Source organism: Sycon ciliatum, chromosome 11 (assembly GCF_964019385.1).
Source record: "Sycon ciliatum chromosome 11, ocSycCili1.1, whole genome shotgun sequence".
NCBI classification, from domain to species: domain Eukaryota; kingdom Metazoa; phylum Porifera; class Calcarea; order Leucosolenida; family Sycettidae; genus Sycon; species Sycon ciliatum.
This window is the reverse complement of record NC_088653.1, coordinates 8,400,251-8,426,126: the sequence shown is the minus strand read 5'-3', so window position 1 is coordinate 8,426,126 and position 25,876 is coordinate 8,400,251. Positions and strand designations below refer to the sequence as shown.

General features: G+C 44.3%; 2 protein-coding genes across 2 annotated transcripts in view; one reads left to right on the top strand and one right to left on the bottom strand.

The window, feature by feature from the left end:
- Positions 1 to 74: 74 nt before the first annotated feature.
- On the bottom strand, positions 75 to 1,601 carry LOC135827055 (uncharacterized). The gene has a single exon (XM_065339578.1). The coding sequence runs from the start codon at positions 1,599 to 1,601 to the stop codon at positions 75 to 77; it is 1,527 nt and encodes a 508-aa protein (XP_065195650.1).
- Positions 1,602 to 1,934: 333 nt separating this feature from the next.
- The window catches only part of LOC135827054 (uncharacterized), a 32,918-nt gene continuing 8,976 nt past the window's right edge, over positions 1,935 to 25,876 (top strand). The window contains exons 1-8 of the mRNA XM_065339577.1: positions 1,935 to 2,079; positions 6,475 to 6,696; positions 10,149 to 10,337; positions 14,404 to 14,601; positions 15,962 to 16,081; positions 23,575 to 23,805; positions 24,415 to 24,873; positions 25,700 to 25,849. Of these exons, the coding sequence (XP_065195649.1) occupies positions 1,935 to 2,079; positions 6,475 to 6,696; positions 10,149 to 10,337; positions 14,404 to 14,601; positions 15,962 to 16,081; positions 23,575 to 23,805; positions 24,415 to 24,873; positions 25,700 to 25,849 (1,714 nt within the window). The remainder of the gene's footprint in view (positions 2,080 to 6,474; positions 6,697 to 10,148; positions 10,338 to 14,403; positions 14,602 to 15,961; positions 16,082 to 23,574; positions 23,806 to 24,414; positions 24,874 to 25,699; positions 25,850 to 25,876) is intronic.

Genomic DNA, 25,876 nt, shown 5'->3' with positions numbered 1-25,876 from the left:
TGTTTCAATTACAAACTAAAACGAATACAATAACATACAGAGCATAAAAAGCCCACCAGGGACAGCGAAGAGCCCTATGCTGCACCCAAAACAGATCTTAGAATGGCCATCGAGCCAAGGATAGCAGCCTGCTGCAGTTCATGAAGGTGCCGCTCTTCTCCACATAGCTGCTTAATTGAGGTAGCCGCTTCCTTCGTCAGACCACCAAGAGCACCAACTATGATGGGCACTATGGACACTGCCTCTCGCTGCCAAATCTGCCCAATTTCCACTGCGAGGGGCAAGTACTTCGCTCTCTTTTCAGCATGTTTTAGTGTTACTCTATGATCCAGTGGCACACTGACATCAATAAGTTGGACTGACTTGCCATCGTCCCACACAAGATCCGGCCGATTTGCTCCAACCATCCTATCTGTAGGGATTGGCATTTCCCACATTAACTTACGGCCTTCACTATCCTCGACGTAGTGTGGCAAGTGGCCAGGGGGAGCAGGAGATACCAGTCTGTAGCGATGACAGAGTGCCCGGTAGACTATAGCGGCAAGACGATTATGGCGAGTAATGTATGCCGTCCGTGCCAACACGGGGCAGCATGCCAAAATATGGTCAACAGTCTCCCCCGGACCTCCACACAAACGGCACACGCCCACCACGGAAGTGTCGCCAATAACCGATCTTTGGTAGTTCCTGGTATTAACCACCTGATCCTGAGCAGCAAATACGGATGACTCAGTGGATGGACGCAATGTTGGAGACTTTAAGAAGTTGAATGAGAGAGGCATGTCCAATACACCGCCACTCCTCTGCCAATAGCGACCATGCAGGGGCTTCTGCCGCAGAGAAGCTTGGGTGGAGGTTCTGATAGCAGACTTAACAACGTCAGTTGTTGCACCTCCGATGTCCAGGATGTTGAAGTGCTCCATTGCCGTGGCCGCCCGGGAGATGATCGACTTTGTAGGCGGAAGATTTTCATGATGAGCATGCAGCGCAGCAATCAGCGGCAGGTCAGAGTGCGCCTGGAGATACCTAGACAGGCGGGTGTATTTCCTCTCCAGCAGGTGCTCAACCGATACAATCCCTCGGCCGCCCTCAGATCTTGGCAGGTGAAAGCGGATGGTGGAAGATCGTGGGTGGTGTGCTCCCACTGCGCGGAGCGCACTTCGGACATTCCTGTCGAAGGTTGCAATAGCATCCTTCGTCCATGGCACAATACACAAGCCATACGACAGCTCTGGGATGACATAAGAGTTAATAGCACGAGAGAGGTTGCAGGCGTTGAGAGATGTGTGGGTCACCAGCCGCAATCGCCTCCTGAACTCTTTGGTGGTGGCCACCTTAACAGACTGTTCCGCCATGCCAAAACACTCCCTTATGCCAAGGTAGGCATACACGGAGCCGTCCGCCAAGGAGGCAATGCTGGAGGCTTGATCTAATGTGACAGTTGCTGGCTGATCTGGATCAACAGCACCATGTGGGCACACAAGCTTAGCACACTTTGCTGGAGAAAGCTCCATTCCAATGGATTTCCCAACGCACGATACTATGTTGATCATTGAGTTAAGCTGCTTACTGGTTGCGGCCATCAGCTTCACATCATCCATGTACCATAAGTGGGATACGGTTGTTGTCCGCTGAAGTCCGCACGCATATCAAAAGCCACTTCTGCTGAGTTCACCTGATATTGGATTCAATCCAAGACAGAAGAGCAGAGGGGATAACGAGTCACCTTGGAAAATGCCTCGCCGGATCGGTATTGCATAACTCATGTCAGTTCCCAAGCGCAGCCGGGTACGCCACTGCGATGAGAGCACAGACAAGAGCGAAGTGATCTTGGGGTGGAATTTGTACAGACGTGTGACTTCGATTAGCCACTCCTGCGATAGGCTGTCGAACGCTTTCCTAAAATCCAACCAAGCCATTGCCAAGGTGCGGTGATGACGCCTAGCATCCTGGGTAATCATAGCATTGATCAGCAGCTGGTCAGTGCAGCCTCCTCGGTTACGAGTACAGCCAGTTTGTTCATGGGCCAGAATGTCATTGGTCTGGATATGGATCCACATCAACTCACCAATCACGGAGGTGAATAGCTTGTACATGGCTGGCAGACAGGTGATTGGTCGCCAATTCTGCGGCTTGGTTAGGTCTCCTTTCTTTGGGATCATGACCGTCTGGCCCAGTGAAAACCATGCTGGGGCATCCAGCTCACCATCCAGAAGCAGCTGGAAATTTCGAAGTAGAGCTGGATGGAGAGCAGTAAATTTTTTGATCCAGAATGGCGGGATCTGGTCACAACCAGGAGCACGCCAGTGTGGCATCTTGGAGGTCGCAGCAGACATAAGGTCAGCAGTAATGACAGCAGATTCCTGGGCATGGATGGCCTCTGCGTACGTGCCTTCACGCTGGATCCAGGCATTATTATTATTATTATTATTATTATTATTATTATTATTATTAACTGGTTTGAGGGAAAGAGACAAACGGGAAAAGTCTGAAGAAAAATTGACTGTCACCACCAGGACTCGAACCAGGGACCCTCGCTTGTAGCCAGCGATGCTCTAACCACTGAGCTATGGTGTAGTCGTCATCCAAGCAGAGACCGTTCAACGTTCTCTTCAGACTTCGTAACTCACACTTCCTGTGAATCCACACAGGCGGGTGGGACGCAGCCCTCACTGTAACCCACACACTTCACGTACAAACTAGCACGCGGGAGCCCCAAGTCATAAAATATTAACTGGTTTGAGGGAAAGAGACAAACGGGAAAAGTCTGAAGAAAAAATTGACTGTCACCACCAGAACTCGAACCAGGGACCCTTGCTTGTAGCCAGCGATGCTCTAACCACTGAGCTATGGTGTAGTCGTCATCCAAGCAGAGACCGTTCAACGTTCTCTTCAGACTTCGTAACTCACACTTCCTGTGAATCCACACAGGCGGGTGGGACGCAGCCCTCACTGTAACCCACACACTTCACGTACAAACTAGCACGCGGGGAGCCCCAAGTCATAAAATATTAACTGGTTTGAGGGAAAGAGACAAACGGGAAAAGTCATTATTATTATTACATGTATATTATTAAAAAGCTTCCATGGAGATAAAAATGTAATTAACGCAATAAATAGAGTAAGTTGCGCACTCAGTACAAACACCATAAGCAAAACTAGTTTTCATGTAAATAACTAAGCTTGTTCCTAACCGTTTTCGTCGCCATCTCATTAGAGGATTACTGGCAAATCAACAATAGCTCTTAACTCAATATATATACGCACAATGCAAGTAATAATTTAGACCCTAACTAGCGCGAGAAAATGAGAGCTGAAAGAAACATTACATCAATCAACGATATCAGGTGGCAACAGATGCGATAAATTCACCACTAGAAAGTAACCATGCAACCACAAACGAGAACTGATCTAAATTCACAAACAATTTCAACGTAAACAAATTCTTTTTATTTATTTTTATTTACATGAAAACAAGTTTTGCTAATGGTGTTTGTACTGAGTGCGCAGCTTACTCTATTTAGTGCGTTGATTATTATTATTATTACTATTTATTCTTCTTTTACCAGGGAATTCCCAACAGGCGTCAGCGCCTTTTTACAGGGAAACCTAGGTATAATTTGATGGATGTGCGAAATTCAGCTGGTGAACTAGACATGCGGCAAGCGGGTGGAAGTGTATTCCACCTGGCAGCGCCCAAATAAGAAATTGCACTAAAGCCATGTCGGGTGTTAGCGGGGGGGGGCAGAACAAGAGCAGCAGAGACTTGGCCACGGGCGGTGGCTGCAGTGCGAGCACCATGGGCGCGCAAGGTAAAGCGGTCTCGCAGAAGAGCACTAGCAAGTCCATTCAGGCAGCGGTAAACAAATACATAGGTTTTAAAGTTGAGGCGTTTCTCAAGGGCGTACAAGTTATTGAATAAAACTGTCAGTGACTGTTTACATTTTACAATCTCCGTTTTGTCTCTTTCCCTCAAACCAGTTAATAATCTACGTTTTATTATTTTTATTATTATTGTAAAGCTTTCCTTTTGATCTTGTCTCTTAGTGTTGTGACCTTTCCACAATATTGTGTTGCATTGTTTAAAATATTAAAAAATGTATGTCACATTGTGTAAAAACATTTGACTTCACTTCTTGGGAACATAAACAACAAGAACAAAGAAATGTATATGAATACTCAACGAGAAAACAACAATTGTAATATGGCAATAAGGAGGAGGAGCTGAAGAAGTGACATTTAGATTACTTTCTTAAACCATGTTCAGTGATGGAGACATGTTGTACGAAAACTTGTTCGAAACTTGTTCGAAACATCTTTTTTCATCGCATTTTCCTTACATGTATTTCTCCTTACCTTTTTAGATTGTTTTCATATCGTCTTCATCACTTAAAATTGTTTAATAAAGTAATCCAAATGTCACTTCAGCTTGTCCTCCTTATTGCCATAATTAAAATGCAAATCAGTCCAGCTTATCAGAACTGGATGGAAGGTGCTAGAAGCAGTAGAAGGGGAGAGAAGTGTGCAGAACCGGATGTGTACTAGTGGTAAGCGGATTATGCCGGCATAACATTTGTCATAATCAGGTCCTTTGTGAGAAGGAGCATAAAATGGAATCCGAAAAACAAGGGAAGATGCCCAATGAGGCTGTTAAATACACACCTGCTATTGAAGGACCATGCATAGCGCTTCTTGTCGATTCGGAATAATATTTTAGCAGCCACCATAGGACATCGCCCAAACGTTCAGCGTTTGCTTGTGAATTTGGTATTCCTCTTGCATACTTTTATCTTGTACTTCCACAAAGCTCCCAGTCCACATAATGACAATGATCTGTGTAATTTTTTCATGACGATTACCTATTCTTTTGGTCTTTTTGGTGAAGCATGTAAAAGCATAATTGGCTGTTTTCTCGAGCATCCTGCGAGCATCATCTGGTCATTTTCGGAGCATGATCCGCTTACCCCTAATGTGTATAATACGGTGACAAGCTGGACCACATAGGTGGGGTGATCATGAACTCGTGTCATGTGCAGGTGAGCCATACATTGATGGAGTGTCATGCGATGGCGCAGCAAGGTACCAGGTGACTGTGCAATAATTAGAAGCAGCACGTAAAACTCATGTGTAGCACATGCAACAATACAAGTCATGTACATGATTCCCCAGAAGCCAGCAAGACACACGCACTATCGGTTTCAGGCTTTTTTGCGCCGCTGTAGGCATTTCTGTAAGGTTTAATCAAGAGCATCATTAAAAGGGCCCATAAGTTACTAGGAATGGGTTTGCTCCCACATTGGAGCTAAAAAATCATCGCCGAAGTCGCAACCACTATTTCGTAACTTGTCATGACTAACAGTCCACCAAGGTAGGCCTTGACCAAAATTAATGTGCTTGCGCATATTTCCGCATATGTTGTGACACAGTTCATAAAAGGCATATTGAGCGACAAAGGGAATATTGGAATTAAGCCAGCATATAATTCAAATATTCTGAAGAAATTGAGGACAAAACATCCATGTTATGGACAAAATGCGTTCAGAAATGCCTTTTATGGATGAATTTGGAACGGTTGAGGCGTTTGCTACATTTCCCCATGAATGAACATATCGCTACGGTTGCTGGGGACACACACCGGCCATACTTTTCTGCATGTGTTTTGATTTGCACCATAAGCATGATAGCCGTGAAGCCAATGAATATTCCAAGGTTGTAACTTTACTGAAATGATCAACACTTTCTGCTTATGTCGAGCATATTTTGGCATATTTTGGCATATCTTTTTGTATATCTTGCTAAGCCTTTGGCATGTTGTGGCCGTTTTCCCTGATATGCGACGAGCATAATATGCTCTTTTTCAGCATATTTTGGTCGAGGCCTACACCAAGGTAATGAGATCTCATACTGCAGACAGTGCGACGGCAAGGCACAAAACTGACCAAGTCATTGCGACATTCGTCGACCTCACACCTAGCTCCAACACAAACACATCTACGAAGTGCAAACCAACAACCGTCCTAAAACTTGGAATGAGCTAAATTGGAGCTAGGATGAGCCAGTGTGAGCTACTGGAGCTAGGTGGCCGGTCGTCGAATGTCTCATTATCCTGGTCAAAGTTGTGCCTTGTTGTCGCACTTATTGATTGTATACGAGTGGCCATCCGAGTTTAAAGTGCGTGATTGCTTTCTTAATCAAGACCTGCCTTAATTAGCTAACGAAGAGCATGATTGCATTCGTATTTTCAATTTGCTCTTCTGCCACAACTTGTGGCCAGGCACAAGGGGCAACATGGATGCGGATAATGGTGTTTCTTGACACTTGTGCCAGTTGTTGTGAGACTTATCCACTGACCTCCACCCTTAGGCGCCACATCTACCGCTAGAGTTTATCGAGTGTTTAATAACGGCCGTCATGAGTTCCATTCGGGAACAGGAACGATAATTTACTTGCCGATATTTACTTCTCTCACTGCAGCCGTGGTGTGCAGTGGAGTGTTTCCATCAACATTCAATGGCAACATCCGTCTTTACCCGAACAATGATTATTATCAATATGCCTATCTCAAGGTTACCGTACAGTATAGCTGCTACACTGGCTTTCACATTTCTGGCCAAGCAAACAACAAAACAAAGCTTAACGTTACGTGTGGTCAGAGTGGTGAATGGTCATACCAGCCTGACCAAATACAATGTGAAGGTAAGACGGCAATACAAGGGCAGTGTGTTTATGTCGTTCTTATTTTGTCAGAAGACTTGCTTTCGTAGGCACCCAAAGGCCATTAGGCTAATCCTGGACATGTGTTGCAGTTAGCCTGTCTACGAGCATTGTGTATTGGTACTTGAAGTATGTTATCCACGAGGTGTGTGCTCAGAAGAATAGTGTACCGGCATTGACACCTTTTAGTTGTTTGGCGTTAATCCCCACCAACGTGTTGGGAATGTGACTTATTGTTCAATCAATCAACATATTTAGTCATTTCCACCTATGTGGTATATTTCACACGCTCCAGAGCACTTTCTCCACCTTCCGGGATTGCAATAACTTTACCCTATTTAGTTGCTGTTCGATCTTTTTCTCACATTCCTGTATCACTTTCTGAAGAAAAGGAAACAAAAGGGTTTGATTTCAGAACCTTCGTTCTACAAGGCTGGGGTAGATTTTTTCCTTTTCAAAATAGCCACAAACCATCATGGTGCAAACACCGGCAAAAACGCACAGGGATACACATATGGATGGCAGCCGAAGCAGCAGAGGCAAGGCAAGAGCAGCTAAACCGAGAAAGCGTCTTGGTATCATCACTGCTCATGCGTGCCAAACAGACAAATACGAATATAGAAAAACATTAGCAGGAGCACTACAGAGCAAGTGAGAATTTAAGGTGGCAGGACAGTCACGCAATATGTAGATTAGGAAGGAAAGTTATAATTATTATTATTATTCATTCATATTTTACTCGGACAGTCCCCACAGACCTATGGTCTTCTTACAGGGCGTCCAAGTTGAGGTGCAGGCACACAATCCATTGACAGCATACGTCCAGCAGCAGGCATGAATACGAATGCGCACACATACATGCACACACACACACACACACACACACACACCTCACCTCAGACTTGCCCATCGCGGAAGCGATGATAGCGAACAGCTATGTTATACATAGCAACTTGTGCTGCGATTACACCATTCAACAGCTTGCAAGGCTGATGAATTGACCGCCCCTAATTTTAGCCTGGTATCCACCACACAGCTTTTTTTCTTTTCTTTTTTAGTGTTTATTTGAATTCGGATAGCTTAACAGTACAGAAGTACAACTACAAAGAGTACCGAATAAAAGGTCCCGAGAGCGGGAAAGCAAAAAGAAAGAAAACAAAAAACAAAAAACAGCAACATCAATTTACTGATAATGCACATTACTTGAAAGCAAATCACAACAATGATTTTAAAAGAGTTAAGCTGTCTTTTAGCCAAATAGCCAATTTGACGCGGAAATCTGCGATAGTAGTGCAGGACTTCAGGTCATCAGGTAATTGAAGTGGCTTTTTCTGGCCAGTGAATCCGTATTTTTCATTTTCCATTTTTTTACACACACACGCCACACCACATACTCCGGCATACACTGGCTGTTGGTAACCTCCCAGGAGAAGGAAAGAAGAGTTAGGAGAATGAGAAAGAGAAGAAAGACGTGTGCGACCATAATCGTCGGGAATTGAACCCGCAACCTCTCGATTGGAACACACACACATACATACATACATACATACACACGCATACCCACACACACACACACCCACCCACACACACACACACACACACACACACACACACACACACACACACGTGCAAGCATACACACACACTCACACACATACACACACATACACATGGCAGGCATGCACACGCGTGTAGACACAATGTGAAGTTACAGCTGGTCATTTGTCCGCACCCAGTTACCCAGGCGCAAGAACCGGCTTACACCACACTTGAACGACTGGAGTTTCTTCTTCTTGGGTTGACCTAGGAGGTGTTAGCAGGGCAGCCGATTCCATAGGTCCAGGACAGCTTCGGGGAAAGACCGGCGGGCATTGTTAAGAGCATTGACCAGAACATCAGACTGGAGTTGATAGAATTGAATTGCGTCACGGTATACACTACTTCCGAAACTTAAACCTCGTCAAACTTGTCCTGTAACGTTTTAGGAGTTTCCGTCAATCCAAGTAAAAATCACAAAACACACACACACACACACACATAATTATACAGCTGTCTAAAGTCCCTAGGCTGCTTACAGTGCTCAATGCCCACTGGACAAAGCAAATAATACAAATAGTACACAGCAATGAATCAAAAAAGTCTCATTCCGCTGTTACTCCGAGTTTCGTGTCAGAACACTTCATCAGACAGCATATGACCAAGACTAACAATCACTAGAATATATATACGGAGAAGGGGAGAAGGGGGCAAAGGTGATGGAGGTACATTTCAATAGCGCGAGGAAAAGGGATGACAAAATCAGCGTGATTATAAGAGGAAAAAGATGTTGAGAGTGTAGAGCATAGCCAGGGTAGAGAAACAGCGCGATTTTCTGGCAACACATCAGTACAGATTTGTGCTGCATTGTTACACATCAAATTGTGACCTAGGGTGGTAAAAAAGGTGATGGGGATTGTGTTGTGGGAATCACTCACGCCAGGCAAGGGGGTGACTACCACACCCGCCAAGGCATCGGAAAACTGGCGACAGAAGCCAAGATCCGCCAAAGCGCGTGAGCCATGAGCCCTGGGGAGTGCTCACCATTCCCGCGCCCCGCGGACCCCAGCCCCGACCGCCACCTCCCCCGCCCCGACGGGCAAAACAGCCACCCCCATTATATATATATATATATATCCGCACATCCACATGTACACATGAAACATATCCACACACAAGCGCGCCCACAAACCTGCACACACACATACACGAACAAACCTGCACTCACACACACGCGCACAAACCGGCACACACACATACACGCACAAACCTGCACTCACACATACACGCACAAACCTGCACTCACACACACGTGCAAAAACCCTGCACTCACACACACACGCACACACACACACACACACACACATGCGCACAACAACCATCTCAACGATTTCTAGCAAAATTGCTTACCACCACAATGCAGCGCAAGACCAGCCATTCGTACACTTCTGCAAATCATCAGCCACACCGTAGTTATTAACGCAGTTTGGGCCAGACTGAAACTGTTTTCCACAGATGCTGTGCTTCAGACATTACCAGACGTGGAATGCTCGATTCCACTCTCATTTCTTTCTATGAAGTGTGTGGATGTTTCATGGGAGTATGTTGGTGCTCCTCCTGTAAATTGAGAGTCTCCGTCGGATTGACTCTAACACGACCTATTATAACATAATAATTATTATGGTGGTATACTTACCACTACGCAAACATGCGATGGCATTCTGCTGCCACTGACTGTATTGCATGGTGTACAAATGTATCATGCTTGAATCCATTATCGCACAGCACAGTGAGTTCAAATAAACTGCTGCCGCCAGAAGGCGTTTCCATTATGTATTTCAAGTGATAATACTTCATTTACTTTCGTACTGAGTCAGTTGCTGGGTTTGCTTTTGCAGCATCATCTTGTGGAATACCGAAAATCGAAAACTCAGTGCATGTCAACTACACCAGCATCACGTTCAAAAGCAACGCGTCGGTGAGGTGTAGCTATGGCTTCTACTGGTCACTCAGCAAATCCGAGGATGAACGTCACGGAAAAATCAACTGCTTGGATAATTACAGCTGGTCAGAGGGCTCATGTATCGGTAAGATTTATTTATTTATTCATTTATTCAACATCTTATGGCTTCCAATGGCAGCCAAAACGGGAAGATGTGGGTGATAGCCAACCATGGTAAAAGAAGGAGAAGATTATATACATGAAAAGGAAACAGCCGAAAAGTTATATTGATTTAATTTATTATTATTATGGTGAACTCAGTCATCAGCAGGCCCTCAGATTCACTTTAAATTCTTTCAATGATGCAGAAGTCTTCACTGAGTCGGGAAGTTGTACAGGTACAAGTTGCACAGAAGCCCTGGAAGAATGGCGATCTTGTGAATTGTGTTGACTTGGCCTTGGGAAGAGACACTTTGTTTCTGGTTGAGCGGCCTGAAACAAACCAGTTATAAGGCTTTATACGTTCAGGAACACAACCCAAGAGCATTCGATGAACCAATATACAGAGGCAAGTTAGTCGGCGTTGCTCTAACGGAGTAGTCTGAGCTAATATGTACAACTCATTGGAGGGAAAGGAAGGTTTATTCGAGAACACATTTTTTAGAACTTTCTTATGAACGTAAATTACCCCTAGGTGTTTGTGCTCCTTTACCATCTGAATTTCTGTGGGTGAATGGGGAAAGGTAAACTTAAACATTGAGGCAGAATCTTTTAGAAACAGTACTCTGGTTTTTGAAGCGTTTGCCTGAAGCCTCCAACTGGACATCCAGGTGACAATCATATTTATCGCGTCTTGCAACTCTGACTCAAGCTGTTTGACAGTTTTACAGTGGCGCAAAGCAGCTGTATCGTCAGCAAACAATGACATTCCAGAAACATGACTTGGTAGATCATTAACATACAAAACAAAAAGCAATGGTCCAAGAATTGAGTCCTAAGGCACCCCCGACAGCACGGATAGCTTTGGAGAGTCTGCTCCCGACACGGACACAAACTGGCTTCTATCCATGGAAACTTCCCTTTTCTGACAGACAAATTAAATATAAGACATAAAAGATATGATAATGATGGTGCTAGAGCCTTTAAAACAACTTCATTGGAGATGCCGTCCATACCAGGCGATTTGTTAAGCTTAAGCTTCGCAATAGCTTTGCGCACTCCAGCTGTGGTTATTATCGGAGCACGAAATGCATTCGGGAGGCAAGGGTGTTGGTCTAAGGACGGCAATGGTATGCGTGGGTCGTCAACAACCGCCACTGATGCAAATTGCTCGTTCAAAGCTGCAGCTTTAGCTGCAGGGTCTGCTGCCAACTTTCCATTTGATGCGAGGTCAGGTATCCCAGGGCTATTTCCCGAAGATCTCTGCATGCGAATGAATTGATGCAATGAAGGGTGATTACTGGTATCGGAAATCAGGACCTGCAGCTTTCGGATATACTCCCGGTGACATTTCCGGGACAGCGACCTCACAATATTTCGTTGCTTTTATACAGATATTTGTTGACAGGACTTGGGTACTTCCTACTCCGACTGAGAAGTTCCGCCTTGTGACGGATAGCACCTTTCAATTCCGCATTAATCCAGGGCGGAAGTTGTTTCGACAGGCGTGATCTCCCTGTATCCCTGATGGAGCAACACTCATAGTGCTGGACACTAATGTGCTGCGTAAAGATGCGGTCTAGAACAGTCTGAATATTTGCAAGTGATTCGTCCACATCTGACAAAACAACCGTATGCCAGGCAACTGCCGCTAGATCATCATTAATACCCGCCAACATGGTAGGTGTCACTCTCTTAAAATTGTACTTACGGGCAGAAGATGACTGCACCCAATCCCTGGATGAAGCACAAGAGGGAAGCGGGTCCATGGGGATATCAAACTGGCATGAAACGAGGAGGTGATCCGATGCACCCAGAGCACAGGCTGTGTCTATGGACGACACTAGTTGGCTACGATTGCTGAAGATGAGGTCCAAGCATGCCTGGTTGCCTGAAGGTGCGGTGTGCGTGTTTGTGGCGACCAGTTGTTGAAGACCAAAGGAGCCAAACTCTCGTTGTATTGCAGCACCAGCAGGGCATGTATGGTCTGTTGAGCACCAGAGGCTGTTTTTTTCATTCAAATCTCCAGCAATGATGACGTGAGAGGACGATACAGGAATCATCCTGAGAGAATCACCAATCATGTCGCAGTAGCCAGTTATGTCCAAGCTCCTGGTTGAAGGCGGTCGATACGTACAGCAAACGACAATTGGTTCAAAACGCTTGACCTGGGCGTGAGCTGGACCCATACAGCCTAACACATAGGACGGAGTAGATCCGGGCGATATCGTATGGATATAGAACGGTGTTCTAGAACAAGGATTGCAACACCACCGTATGCCCGGGAGGTGGTGCCAGACTTTGAATTGAACGGCAGTTTGTTGTATACAATAGGAGCTTCTCGAAGCTAGTCTCCTTCACTTGCTCGGCTGGTTGCCGCAGAGGAGCATACGGCCTGGCATTGGGGTTAAGGTTAGAACAGACACAGGATTCGGGGAAGAAGAAGAATGGAGCTGCATGTGGGTTCAACGAAGCCACGGAAGGAGAGAGCAGTCACTGAGCAGCGATGTCCGCAGACACCCCCACCCCGTCACTGAACCTCCATGGCCGAACAGCATGCTGAATAGTCTCCGGCCAGAAACAGTCACTCATCACCCGATTGGTGGTCTCCTCAGGTACGGTTAGTCTTGCGTAGAAGGTGCCAAAGTACCGCGATGTGGCTACGGAGCATGCAAGCACCTCTACATCTCGCTCTTCACACCAGTTGACAATAGATGTCGCCTCACAGCCAGGAGTGATATTGCCGATGAAGAAAACCTTCCTCCGGGTTCGCACAGCTCCGGTTAGCACGTTCGGAGAGGTATTAACGGGTGTGGGCTTTTGATAGGCAGAAGTGACAGTCCTGGTCAGGGCCTGATTACGGGTGGTTGAAGCGGCAGCAGTCTGGGCTGTGTCAAACTTGTTGCGATGTCGCCGCCGATTGACATCCCGCCAACGGGAAGCAGTAGAACTACCGGGCCCAGGACCAGTGCGAACAGAGTCAGGACGAGGAGATGCAGCACCAGAAGCACAAGAACCCACCGTCCCCTGCAGAACAGCGCTATACGGAGGCTGAACTCGAGAGCGGGACTCCACCGGCAGAGGCCTAGAAATGGCTGGGGGTGGTGAGGAAGCAGGCTCCTGCGCATGAATACGATGACCAGCCTTTACGGCAATTTCAAATAATTATGGGAGAGCTTGTTCCATGATTGATGAACTTATGACGATCCGCAGAGCATCAGTGTAGTAACTGCTAATATACTAGTATGCAGTCTCCGATTTCCATTACTACTCGCGCATTTAATTTTTACTGGTTGTACAAAAATCACATCGCGTGCTTAACAATGGTTGGAATTAATCATGAGCTTGGCGATACATCGGAGATAATATCCTGTCCGACTTGACTTGATGAAAACAGGAGAATAAAATGTCAACAATTTCAACATGATGAGATCATCAAACCATTGCTTTGTTTCTAGATATTTTCCTTCCCACATTTAGATTATAAGTACACTGTACTCCGGGAGTTGTTGGGAATGGCTATGCATATTTCTCAGCTACCCTGAATTTGAAGGTTTTCGGCTGGAAGACTTCCTTGGATTTCCTTTGGTATAGTTCCAGCTTTGGCTCACAAGATTGTCTCCAGTTAATCTTTTTTGATTTGCTTTGTCATCTGATTTCTAGCGTACAGCTAAGCCTTGGTGATGACAGTAGAGCTGAACGACGTTGATAGTATGTTTTTTGATGATGGGTTCCGAATGTCCTAAAATGCGCCAGTCGCTCCGTTTATTCATCGAGTGAATCAAATAAATTTCAGCATTACCATTATTTTGGTTCTGATGTCTTTGCGACCGTCTATGAAGTTGGACATTATACTTTTGAGGCAAAGAATTAAGACAAATCAAAAACAAAACAAAAGATACAAAATAATTATGTTAACTGCACTCTTGATCCTCCAACATGCGCAATGTGCCCGTGTTGATATTGGTGATAATCTTCAAGGCTATTCATTGAATGAGGTACATGTTCTTTACGAGTAATGTTTCACTTTGCTGGAATTTGGTTCATGCTAGGCGTTACTTGCGACAGTCATCAGGTGCCCAATGCGACTCCCAACATTACAACAAATGTATCCCACCCAGAGAGGTTTCCTATTCACTGCAACCTCGGCTATGTGTTCTCTGGGATCGGCGTTGCAGGAGTGTCATCTCCTACAGCATATGGCCACCTGTCCTGCCAAGCCAACAAAACGTGGAATGGTGAATGTATCGGTGAGTATATTCGACAATCCTATCCTCAGGGTGAACGTTTGGAATTTAATGGAGTTTTAAGACCAACGCAATTCACTAGAAGTCATAGTGCTTCTGAATAATTCAAGTGAATTGCATCGGCCTCAAATCATAATATTCTTCTTGAGTTGCACATAACGTTCTGTCAATTCAGGCTGGTCCTGTTTGTCTCCTCTCACTATCACTTATGAAATGATCCATGAACATGAGCTCGCGTTTGTCAAGGAGTTGATAGATGGTGATGCTGCGATTGGGTTGTACATCTGTTACAGCAGGGCTGTATGATCTTAGGGTTTGTTTCCACTTTAACTGCGGGACTAAGGATAATTAATTTCTTATGATGATGCTGATGCTGGAGGATGGTCGCTAAGAGACAGAGAATTTCCGATTTCAACTCGGATGGTGAGCCAATTAAATTATGGTGAAAAAGGAGAAGGACAAAATGTTACGAGTTTGTCCACCAACGTAACCAGATCTTATACAGTCAGCGAGTGCGACAAAATGGCACAAAACTGACTGCAAGGAGTACTGAGACATTCGGCGACCTGACACCTACTACTACTTGTGGAACTACTTGTTATTGTACATAACTAGTCCATCATATTTACACGATAGTGGAGTTTAGTAGGATGTTGACGTTTCGGTTTGTCACAATTCGCCTTGGCTTAGCTTTCTCTTTCTACGTTTATTACATAAACTTGAGCCTCCCAAGTTGGGTGGTCTGTTGCTTTGCGTCGTCGAGTTGTAGTAAGGCCGGTATGTCCAATAGTCTTATTTTGAAGTACTGGTTTCGTCATCATCCATTAACTTTGGGCATTATTTGTTGCCATGATGCGTAGCTCGTGCTCTTCTTCATTGCGCTTTCCTTCCCCTCTTGGCACTTTCCGAACCTGAGCCTTCCAAGTTGGAAGGTTGTTGGTTTGCGCCTTGGAGAAGTGTTGGAGCTAGGTGTCAGGTCGCCGAATGTCTCAGTACTCCTTGTCAGTGTTGTGCCATTTTGTCGCACTTGCTGACTGTAGAAGATCGGGTTACGTTGGTGGACAGTTAGTCATAACTCGTAACATTTTGTCCTTCTCCTTTTCACAATAATTTCCGATTTCCTCGCTTAGCACTCATTTTTGGATATGCTGTGTGTTCTGCCGCAGTGCCAAGCCTGCACGGTATCTTTCAACTAAACTAGATGATCATGATCCTTCGAAAATAGTGGTATGCTCACATCTTTACCCAGCTCATTATGACTTGCGATGTTTCAAATATGTTAGCGGCCGTCGTGAGTTCCTTTGGGAACAGAGACGGAAATTTTCTTCTTTCGTTAAACCATTCTTCTTTCTTCCCTGCTCAGACTACGATGAATGCCTGTATAATAATCACACCTGTCATCAGCATGCTTCATGCAGTAACATCATTGGATCTTTCGAATGCGCGTGCAACTCTGGGTTCGCTGGAGATGGGCAAACCATTTGTGAGTACATGCTTGAATGTTGGTTGTGCAAGATCTGTGAAACTATCCTGCAGTGCATCTGTTTTGAATTTACACGAATTTTATGGTACTTGAGGTACAGCCGTGGTTGGCTTTAAAAACCCTGCAATCGCCACGCAAAGTGGTCGTTGGCTGCCCCAGCCATGTATTGCTTGGAACGAGAGAGCTTGGAAGCTCAGGACCCTACGCTATGCTTTTATGCTTTTTTTGCCTAGCTCATCGTACATGTTATAAGAACTGATGGAATTGTCTTTTTCCGTTGATTGGCCACATCACTGTATTGCAAAAACGTTTCAATCGGTTTGAATATTATGAGTTAGGCAAAAGTATTTGCAGAATTTATTGCGGATTGTTATTTCTCTAATAATCATCTACTTTTGTTTTGCTCCTTCTTTAATTTTTATCTCCTTATATTGTAAATCAACAAATTTTGGCCGATGAGAAATAGAAACCTCTCGATTAGAGAGGTTAAGATGCACGTTATTTCCGACGTGACGCGCAGTTTCACGTCAAATCACCCCATGTGCAGTATGTCTGCAAGCGCACAAGCTCCATCCTTGGGGCTCTTCAAGCCCACTGTAGACATCTTCCTCTTTCTTGCAAACGCTTGTTTTATCGTTGCTATATATTGCCCTTACTTGACTACTGTGATACTGCTTGGTCTGGCATAACTACTACTGTATTGAACAAGCTAGAAACCCATAACCGCATGCTCCTTAAAATCTTATTTAGCAAAGATCGTCGCTTTCCCTCCGCTAGTCTTTACGAAATTGCCAAGATCAGTCCCCTTTCCACTCGACATAAGTACCACCTCTGTGTTCTCATACATAAAATATTACTAAATAAAATACCCTTGCATATGCAGGCTTATAATTGGTTCTCCGAAACACGGAACACCCGGAACTCACTCAGTCTCCCACGCGCTGCCTCCACCCTATTCACTAGATCCCCGATCTTTGCTGGCTATGTGTTTTGGGCAACATTACCAACGCAGGCCAAGACCAGCACGTCGATGGATAATTTTGTTGCTAAAATCTCTGCTCAATTATAGGTTTCATGTATATCCTGCTGGTTTGTCTCCTCCTTTGCCTTCTTTGCCTCTTATTTGTATTCTTTTATCTGTTTTACTGCTGTGGTTGGCTTTCACCCTTGTCTCAGTTTTATTGGCCGTCATCATGATGTGCCATGAGATAATGATATAAATACAAAATACAAAATTTGAAATCGATCGGTATTTTTGCGCTCACATGCATCCATTGCTCAATCATGCATCATTTGCCTATATGACAAACGTTGGCCTGCGATTTACTTTGGCCGGTTGGTACCAAGCGGCGAAATCAGCGAAATTAAATCGCCAGCGAACATTAGTTGATTTTAATACAGGAATCGGATTTTCTGGCCTTTTTGTAGTAATACATGTACATAATCATTGACCTGTTGAGCCAATGACGACGCCGAATGCATGGTTGCCTGTGGAGCACATTACATAACTTTACAGTCTCCTAAAATACGTATCCTGTCCGACGGCAAAAGAGGCTGCAGATTTAGTTTTTCTTCGCGTCGACGGGATGTCTGCGACGCGAAAGTTCAGCTCGCGTTATTTGGCTCGCACGTCGAAAAAATCAACGCGAGTGACCTGATGCTCACGTCGAAATTTGGACATTACATAACTTTACACTCTCCTATATAAATACGTATCCTGTTCGACGGCAAAAGAGGCTGCAGATTTAGTTTTTCTGCGCGTCGACGGGATGTCTGTCCTGACGTTTACTGGGACCGGCGCTGACTCTGCCGATCAAGGACGTTCTGGACTCGACGGGATGTCTGTCCTGACGTTTCCTGGGACCGGCTTAGACTCTGCCGATCACGGGCGTTCTGGACTCAACGGGATGTCTGTCCTGACGTTGCCTGGTACCGCCGGACTCTACCGATCACGGGCGTTCTAGAGTCGACGGGATCTCTCTTCCGACGTTTCCTGTGACCGGCACTGAATCGCTCGTTCACGCTTATTTTGGCGACGACGGGATCTCTCTTCCAAAGTATGTTTATGCTGACGCATCCTATCACCTAATCGGCGTCTATTCTAATTTAATTTCCTCCTCGTCTCCCTATTTCTTTCCAAATCCCCCTCTACATCAGGGAGTCGTATGCATAATACGACGAATATTGGTACGGTACGGGACAGATACAGGAGCCCGCACTGGACAGTGGACAGCTGTTATGTACAATCCTGTAGAGCCTTTGTAGTCACAGATACGGGACAGATACGGGACAGATACGGGATAGCGCCAGGCATGACACAAACAAACAAACAAACAAACAAACACACACACAAATACCAAATTAAAGCTGTGTGGACCCTGGCTAGCGCCAGACGTTACTGAAGTAACGTCTTCTGCATTATTATTATTATTATTTATTATTATTTTGCTTGTTCGCGTTGGCATCAACCTGCATAAAGCAGGTATATAGCCTTCGCTTAAGCTGCCATAAAAAGAAAGCTCATCCTAAGCGAGAGGGCTAGAGGGAAATATAACGATAACGAGATACAGAATACAAAGAAATCCAATGAGTTCAACGTACAATTCAAAACAAGAAAGAAAGGAAAGAAAAACAGAGCCGAATCTACCGATTGATCCATCAATCGACAAAGGGGACTAATCCGTTAGTGTTGCAAAGTAGAAGCTGATTATAGTTGCAGATCTCCAGGCCAGGGCCAGCATATTGCCGATTCTGGATAGGTCTCCGCAGCATTTGATGTGGTAATTATCATAATGTTTGATAAAATTGTTAGAGTATCTAGTATCTAGAGTACCGAGTATCTAGTATCTAGAGTATCTAGTGTAATTGTATCCGTTATTATTGTTAAGGGTATCTAGTGTAATTGTATCCGTTATTATTGTTAAGGGTATCTAGTGTAATTGTATAACTTCAGCCATTACACACAGCACACATTAGTTCTTCTGCATAGCTACGGGAATAAACCTAAATAATCTATGTGGAGATAATAATTTTCATATAGCTATGAATAGGATGAAGGCCGCAGACATCGCGCAACTACGTTACTTGTTTGACATGTATTACCGTGTATTTTATAACAAAAATATTATTAAAAACCCAGAATCGATTTTCTTGTTGCTATCATCGGTGGGAAAAAATACGGAACTAGGGACACAACCAAAGAAACTGAAGTTAAGTACTGTAAATAGAAAGGTGTTAGAAATAACAACAAAATACAAGTGCAATAAAACCACTAGAGGAATCGCAAAAAGGAAACAAGATTACGTAACCAAAGGTGAGAAGGCACTGAACGAAGTGTTAACCTACGAATACAACTTCAGTGCAACAACGTGCTCCTTCTGCTTACGTATTTTTTCCCAATGATGATAGGAACAAGAAAATCGATTCTGGGTTTTTAATAATATTTTTGTTATAAAATTCACGGTAATACATGTCAAACAAATAACGTAGTTGCGTGATGTCTGCAGCCTTCATCCTATTCATAGCTATAATAAACCTAAAACTATAATAAACGTAAAATAGAGAGAAATACACCATGAAGCAAGCTATAAAGCAGCTATGAGCTTCCATGATGGCTCTGCGAGGCTATAGAGGTCGCCGATATGTTGTTTGTTGTTGTTGTTGTTTTTTATTTGAATTCGCAATACGATATGTTGACACTGTGGACACCAGCGTTCCCGCAGTTCTTTCAGCCGCTGAACTTGGCTGCCCAATGAAATAATTCATAACACTATCAAAATTATAAAAGGTTTCTTAATTTTTTATATAACCGACGAGGAGACAACAGTCGTAAAATAGCAATGAAAAATATCAATTGTGCACTCATAATCATGTATAAACAATTAAAATGAAACAATTCCAGAACGTTTTCGTGTGACCATCATCAGTGGAACATCGTCACATAGTAAGAATCACTAAAACAACCAGTTATATAGCTAGAGTAACATGAAAAGAAGCGTGAGAATGCAGCACAGCTAGCGGTTATGCATAACGCGTGTAGTGTGAACCTTTGCAGTGTATCTGAGAATGGTAGCAGTAGATGAATGTGGCAGCTGTGAGTGCGTGTGAACAAAAACTGGTGAGTGTGTATTATTTAAAAAGTGTGAGTGCTACAACATTTTCTTTTTGCTTGCATAGAACAGGGTCACGTGTGCGAATATATACAGCTTCCAGCACCTGCAACTGCTTAAAGAAACGCGCGCGACAAATAACACTAAACCAGGAATCATCAAACAACTTACGACAATCCGGACTGGACACCAAATGCTTGTAGATGGCAGACTTGCTCTTGTCGATGTCGAACTCCTCCTCGTCCGTATCACTCTCATCCTCCACTTCCTGCTCCCGCTCACCCTTGCTTTCCTCCTGACCATCCTGTTCATCCCCATCATCATCCTCCATCTCCATCTCCTCATGCCATCGCTTCTTTCTCCTTGACGTGTTCACTGCTACGCCCGTACTTTCACCTGCCACTACTGGTTCCGCCTTCTCCATTTTTCTCAGTCGTGTCTCCGCTAGTCTCTGGCTTCTCCTCAGATTCGTTTTTCCTCCATTTTCATTTCGTTCTCCTGGTGATCTTTCCGTTACCGCCGTCAGGTTTGTTAACGAACGATCGTCCGGTGGTCTCCCATGCCGTGTTGTTGTCGTCAAGAGTGACACCAGATTCGTGTGTTGCGCTACTGTTGAGTCCTGTTGAGTCCGGTGTTGTATCCGTTTCCGTATGCGTTATGCATAACCGCTAGCTGTGCTGCATTCTCACGCTTCTTTTCATGTTACTCTAGCTATATAACTGGTTGTTTTAGTGATTCTTACTATGTGACGATGTTCCACTGATGATGGTCACACGAAAACGTTCTGGAATTGTTTCATTTTAATTGTTTATACATGATTATGAGTGCACAATTGATATTTTTCATTGCTATTTTAATTTTTTATGTTCTTTATTTTCATCGTATGATCGCATTGATTGTCCGCGATAAAACGTTTTGTGTTGATACAGATCCTCCCTCATTATAACGAGTCCGGTTAGTACATAAACCCCGTTAGTAAATAGAAATCTGAAATCCCCTGGCGAAACGTGGTCTATACGTATATGTTATCGCATGGTTGCAAGGGCCTTATGGCATATTATTGCCCCGAGAGGTTAGCCCGAGGGCCGTAGGCCCGAGGGCTAACCTCTAGGGGCAATAATATGCCATAAGGCCCGCAGCAACCATGCGATAACAAATTTATCACATGGCCCACAGAGCAGATCATTGGGCTGCTGTTGAAATTAGCCCAAATGCCAACACATTATGACCACAATGTATATTGATGTGCTATCATTATCAAAACAGGAAAAATGAAGATATTTCTCCCACACCCTAACAAAAAGGTCTGCTACAGGCCATCAGAGAGTATACAGTACTGAAAGACGGAGACAGAAAAAAAGTGCCGGCACCGCATCGTCATAGCAATAGACATGGCAACGACAACAAATACAGCAGAATCATAATTTCAGTTGAAAAATTAAGAGTGCTACCGCAAAGAGTTTCTTCATGTTAACATGTGTATCAGGAAGTTGTCAAATACAGTACTGCAACAAGTGCAAGTATTTGACGACTCCCTGGTGTGTAATTCTGAGGACAATTTTTCTCTTCTTTTTTTCAGCTCCAGATAGCTGTATTTTTCATTGCAAAACATTCCTGAATTGTTGTGTTTGTTGTTCAAGCAAAGGTGAAGGCAGAAGACAGATGAGCCTGGTAAGAGTTTTGCGTGGCACATGAAGACCACACACAGGCAGTGACTTTGCGAGGATCTGAAAACGCACGACGCTGAGTTGAATTTGTGTTATTTCAAATAATTGTTTGTGATCACAGTACCACTTCGAGCAGAACTGAATCTTATCCAAAAGCTTATCGACGGTCAGGCTGCCAACATGACTGAACAAATGATCCCTGCAAGCACCACACGGCAGACGTCCGAGGCCATATCCATTGCCGGGATGTCCATCTCCAAAAAGAATTCCATCTTCGTCTCAATGCTACACTGCGACTCGTCGGAGTCGTACATTCTACAGAGTCGTCGTAGTCACGCGAGGAAAGCTGAGATCGCCACTTTCGACCACGCGTTCACATGTCACACTGCGCCGTACAGTCATTATGGTCACCATGCCCACCATGTTCACATCCCGTAGATTTCACGCCTACAGTCTCAGTCAGGGTTGTCACTGACGACGGGCTTTGGACGCGGGCGTTGGACTGATTTATTGCCCGCTCATACAGACCGGTGATTGGCCCGATCCAAGGAAACACTCACGTGACATGCGATAAAACTGTTTACAGGCCCGGTTACAACATAATCCGTTAGTACATAAAATTCGTTATAACGACCCTTTGCCCAGGTCCCCGGAGTGCCGAATCCTCAGTATAAGATAATATTGACCATGCAGGATCAAGGCCAACCACTTAGGTTAAAGCAGACAGACGAAACGTATTATATCTATGTATTCGTGAATATGGACGATCCTTTGCATCCAAGGAAGAGTTATGTTGGAGATTTTCAATTATCTTATAACGAGTTGAAGCATCTATGATTTATGTTGTATCGAGGGTAGCACCGGTAAGTACGAAGTAGTGCCTATTTCACCATTAGCTGCAAGTCCTGCTGCAAGATAAGTCTCATTATAAGATAACTTTTCGATGGCCCAGAGATTATCAACTAACGAGGGAGGACCTGTACCTAGTTATGAAGCAATTATCCACGACTGTAACAAGGTAATATGCAGTCAGAAAGTGCGATGACAGAGCACAAAACCGACAGGCTACTGAGACATTCAACGACCTAAGTTCCATTGTGTTTTTCCTCTGTTTTACATTAATAGCTGGCTTAGTACTCGAGTTAAACTAAACTAAGCCATAATCAATCATCCTTAGGTGGAGTTGTCGGGGTTATCCAGGTACAGATGTATTTCCAACCACTTTTTGAGCTACGTCACTCACCCTTCTCTCAAGGTTTGGAGACTCCACTGTAGCCAATAGTTGAATCCATACATCCTGTACACACACCTTGTACACACTCTCTCTAACGGTCTCTAGGCTACACTGCAATTGATATACATTAGCTCAAATTTTCGGGCATGGCCCATCATCAGGAATGATTTCATAATTGTATTTCGCAGTAAATCCACTGATACAGATCAAGCGAAACAATTTGAGCCACGGCATATGCACATGTCTGATCCCTATTAACCAGGTTCCTACACTTTCTCCTGCCGGCCACTTTCATGTTTGAACTGGTTCTGTGTAGTCTATGTATGTACACACACTATGTGTTTCGAATTCCATCGTGGTATTCAAAAGTAATGGCAGTGAGGTGAATTTTATTGTCTTCTCCTAGTTCCTAGTCATGATGAAGACATAGCACCTTGTTAGTTAATAGCCATTGCATTTTTTAATGATGTTCATTCTCTCCAGGCAACACAAAGTTCAGCATTCCATCACCCGATACCACCAGAGCAATTGTCATCTTCGAGAAAACCAGCTCAAACAGTCCCTGGAATGCCACTAACATTTACACGACAATCGACAATAATACAGTGATCAATGAGAACTCGGAAGCACAGCCATTTGCACTAGTTGCATATCCATCAGAGACTTCGCAGCAAAATGTGCCAGGCGTGTTCTTTCAAGGTTTCAACACTTCGGGTACGTAAACCAAGCAATGGAAATTTTGTGACAGCTTCATCTTACTAGTACATATCCAATTGCTGTATACATGTCTTCTTTCTACAAATCCCATGATGGGCTCCTAACTGGTCATACTTGAGGAGCGAAAGGGTGGTGATATCTTGAGCACTCAACCGATCTTAGCGCTAGGAATCTTAGCGTACTGGATGGACCAATACAATATAATGAACAATAAGAGGGAAAGGTACAAGGAGGCGGAAGAAAGCTAAGTGGCTTGGTAGCAAGAAACACTTGTAGGAATAGCTGCAGAAGCTGTGCGTTTAACCTTGAATGCACAGCACTCAGAGTCTACAAGAAAATTAGAAATAAGACAACCCTTCCTGAAGATGGTCATACGGTAACCGAAACTTTGAGTCATAATTTCGGTTCGAATGCGTGAAGTTTCAGCTGAGTGTTGGCCAGTGTTGCATCCTTCCGTACGTTGTCACAATGTAGCTGCGGGAAGAATCACTCCAAAATTTGGACCATTTACTTTGTTGATGGTGTCCATTAGTCTGGATGTCATTGGGCATCAAATGTAATGCAAAAAGCGTACGTGTTCATTTTTGGCAAATCTCTCTATTTTAGAATCAAACTGGGTAACCAATGTCACAAATTCCACTTTCAACGTGGTAACATTCAAGCAAGATGGGTCCAACTTGAGCATTCATTTCAGCAAACTACCTTGGGAGAAGGAAGAGACTGCGGATGGAGATGGAATTGAGCACCGTGCTAAGTATCGTCCATTCCAGCTGAACTGCTATATAGATCCACATATGTATACAAACTGTTCATGGGAGGAAAGTGCACTGAATGCCAATAACAGCTTCACCGCATCGCTAAATCAGGGCCAGCCATATGAGTTCCAGCTCTTTCGCGTGCACAGGAACAGCACTCTTGACATTCTGACTGGACCCGAAAGCAACAGTTCCAAAGGTGATGATGAGCCAGCGAGGCAGCGAAAGAAGAGAGATAATTCCGTCATGGATGATGTCATTGCGGCGGATGGTTACACACTACCAGTTCCTCTTGTCGTTCCTTTGGCAGGTACATGTAATGACAATTTGAGCATTGTAATTTCTCTCATTGTCTTAGGAAGATGGTTTTCTAGCGGGTACGTTTTTCCACAATTTCCAGAAGGTCGAATTGATTAACCTTATCCACTCATCATACAGCTACAGGGCTGGCCACTGAAATGCAACCCCTGAGCGGTGCGTTTAAATTCTAGCGGCCTCTATTTCGTAGTTTTACAATCCCGTGTTGGGCCTTTGCGATGTAAGCGCTCAGGGGTCGGATTTCAGTTGCCAGCACTGTACTTCAAGATACAACGGGTCGTGATTTTCACTTTTGTTTCGCTGGGTTCTAAACACGTAAGTGCTATATCAAACGGAATTACGGGATTTCATTTAACAACCTACCATCTTGAATTACTACATTTCCAGGAAGCATGGTCTCCAACTTTAGGAGCAGCCACTTCTTCTGCAATTCCCACTGAACATATCAACATAGCAATTTGCACCTCAAGTCCTATTGACACGCTGTCCGCAACACACGTCATCGCCTGACCTTTGATCAGTTACATGTACATGGCCATGGAAATTTCAAAATGGAAATTTCAAAATGAAAATTTCATAATTGATATTTCATAATGTTTTGCATTCTCGACCCCAAAATTATACCCTTCAATTTCCAGTCTAGCCCTAAAGCGTATGCTGGTAATGATGAGCACTCCAGTGCAAAATCCTAACTCTTTGTGAATCAATGTGCGTAGTTCACCTACATGACATTGCAATATTCCAAGCTCATGTTTGGCATGACGTTCAGTGCCTCCATACATAGCAGTGTGTACCTGTGATCTATCTTTGTTTTGCAGAAACTCAGCCAATCGTCGCGAAAAAGGACGGCGCTGCTATATGGATATACGTAGTGGCGGTGGTAGCTGCTCTGCTCTTGTTCATTGCCATTCTCCTCGTCCTTGTACTCGTCAGACGACATAAGAACACCAAAGTCTACAATCCCCAAGGTAGTTCACCTCCAGCACGAATCTTGA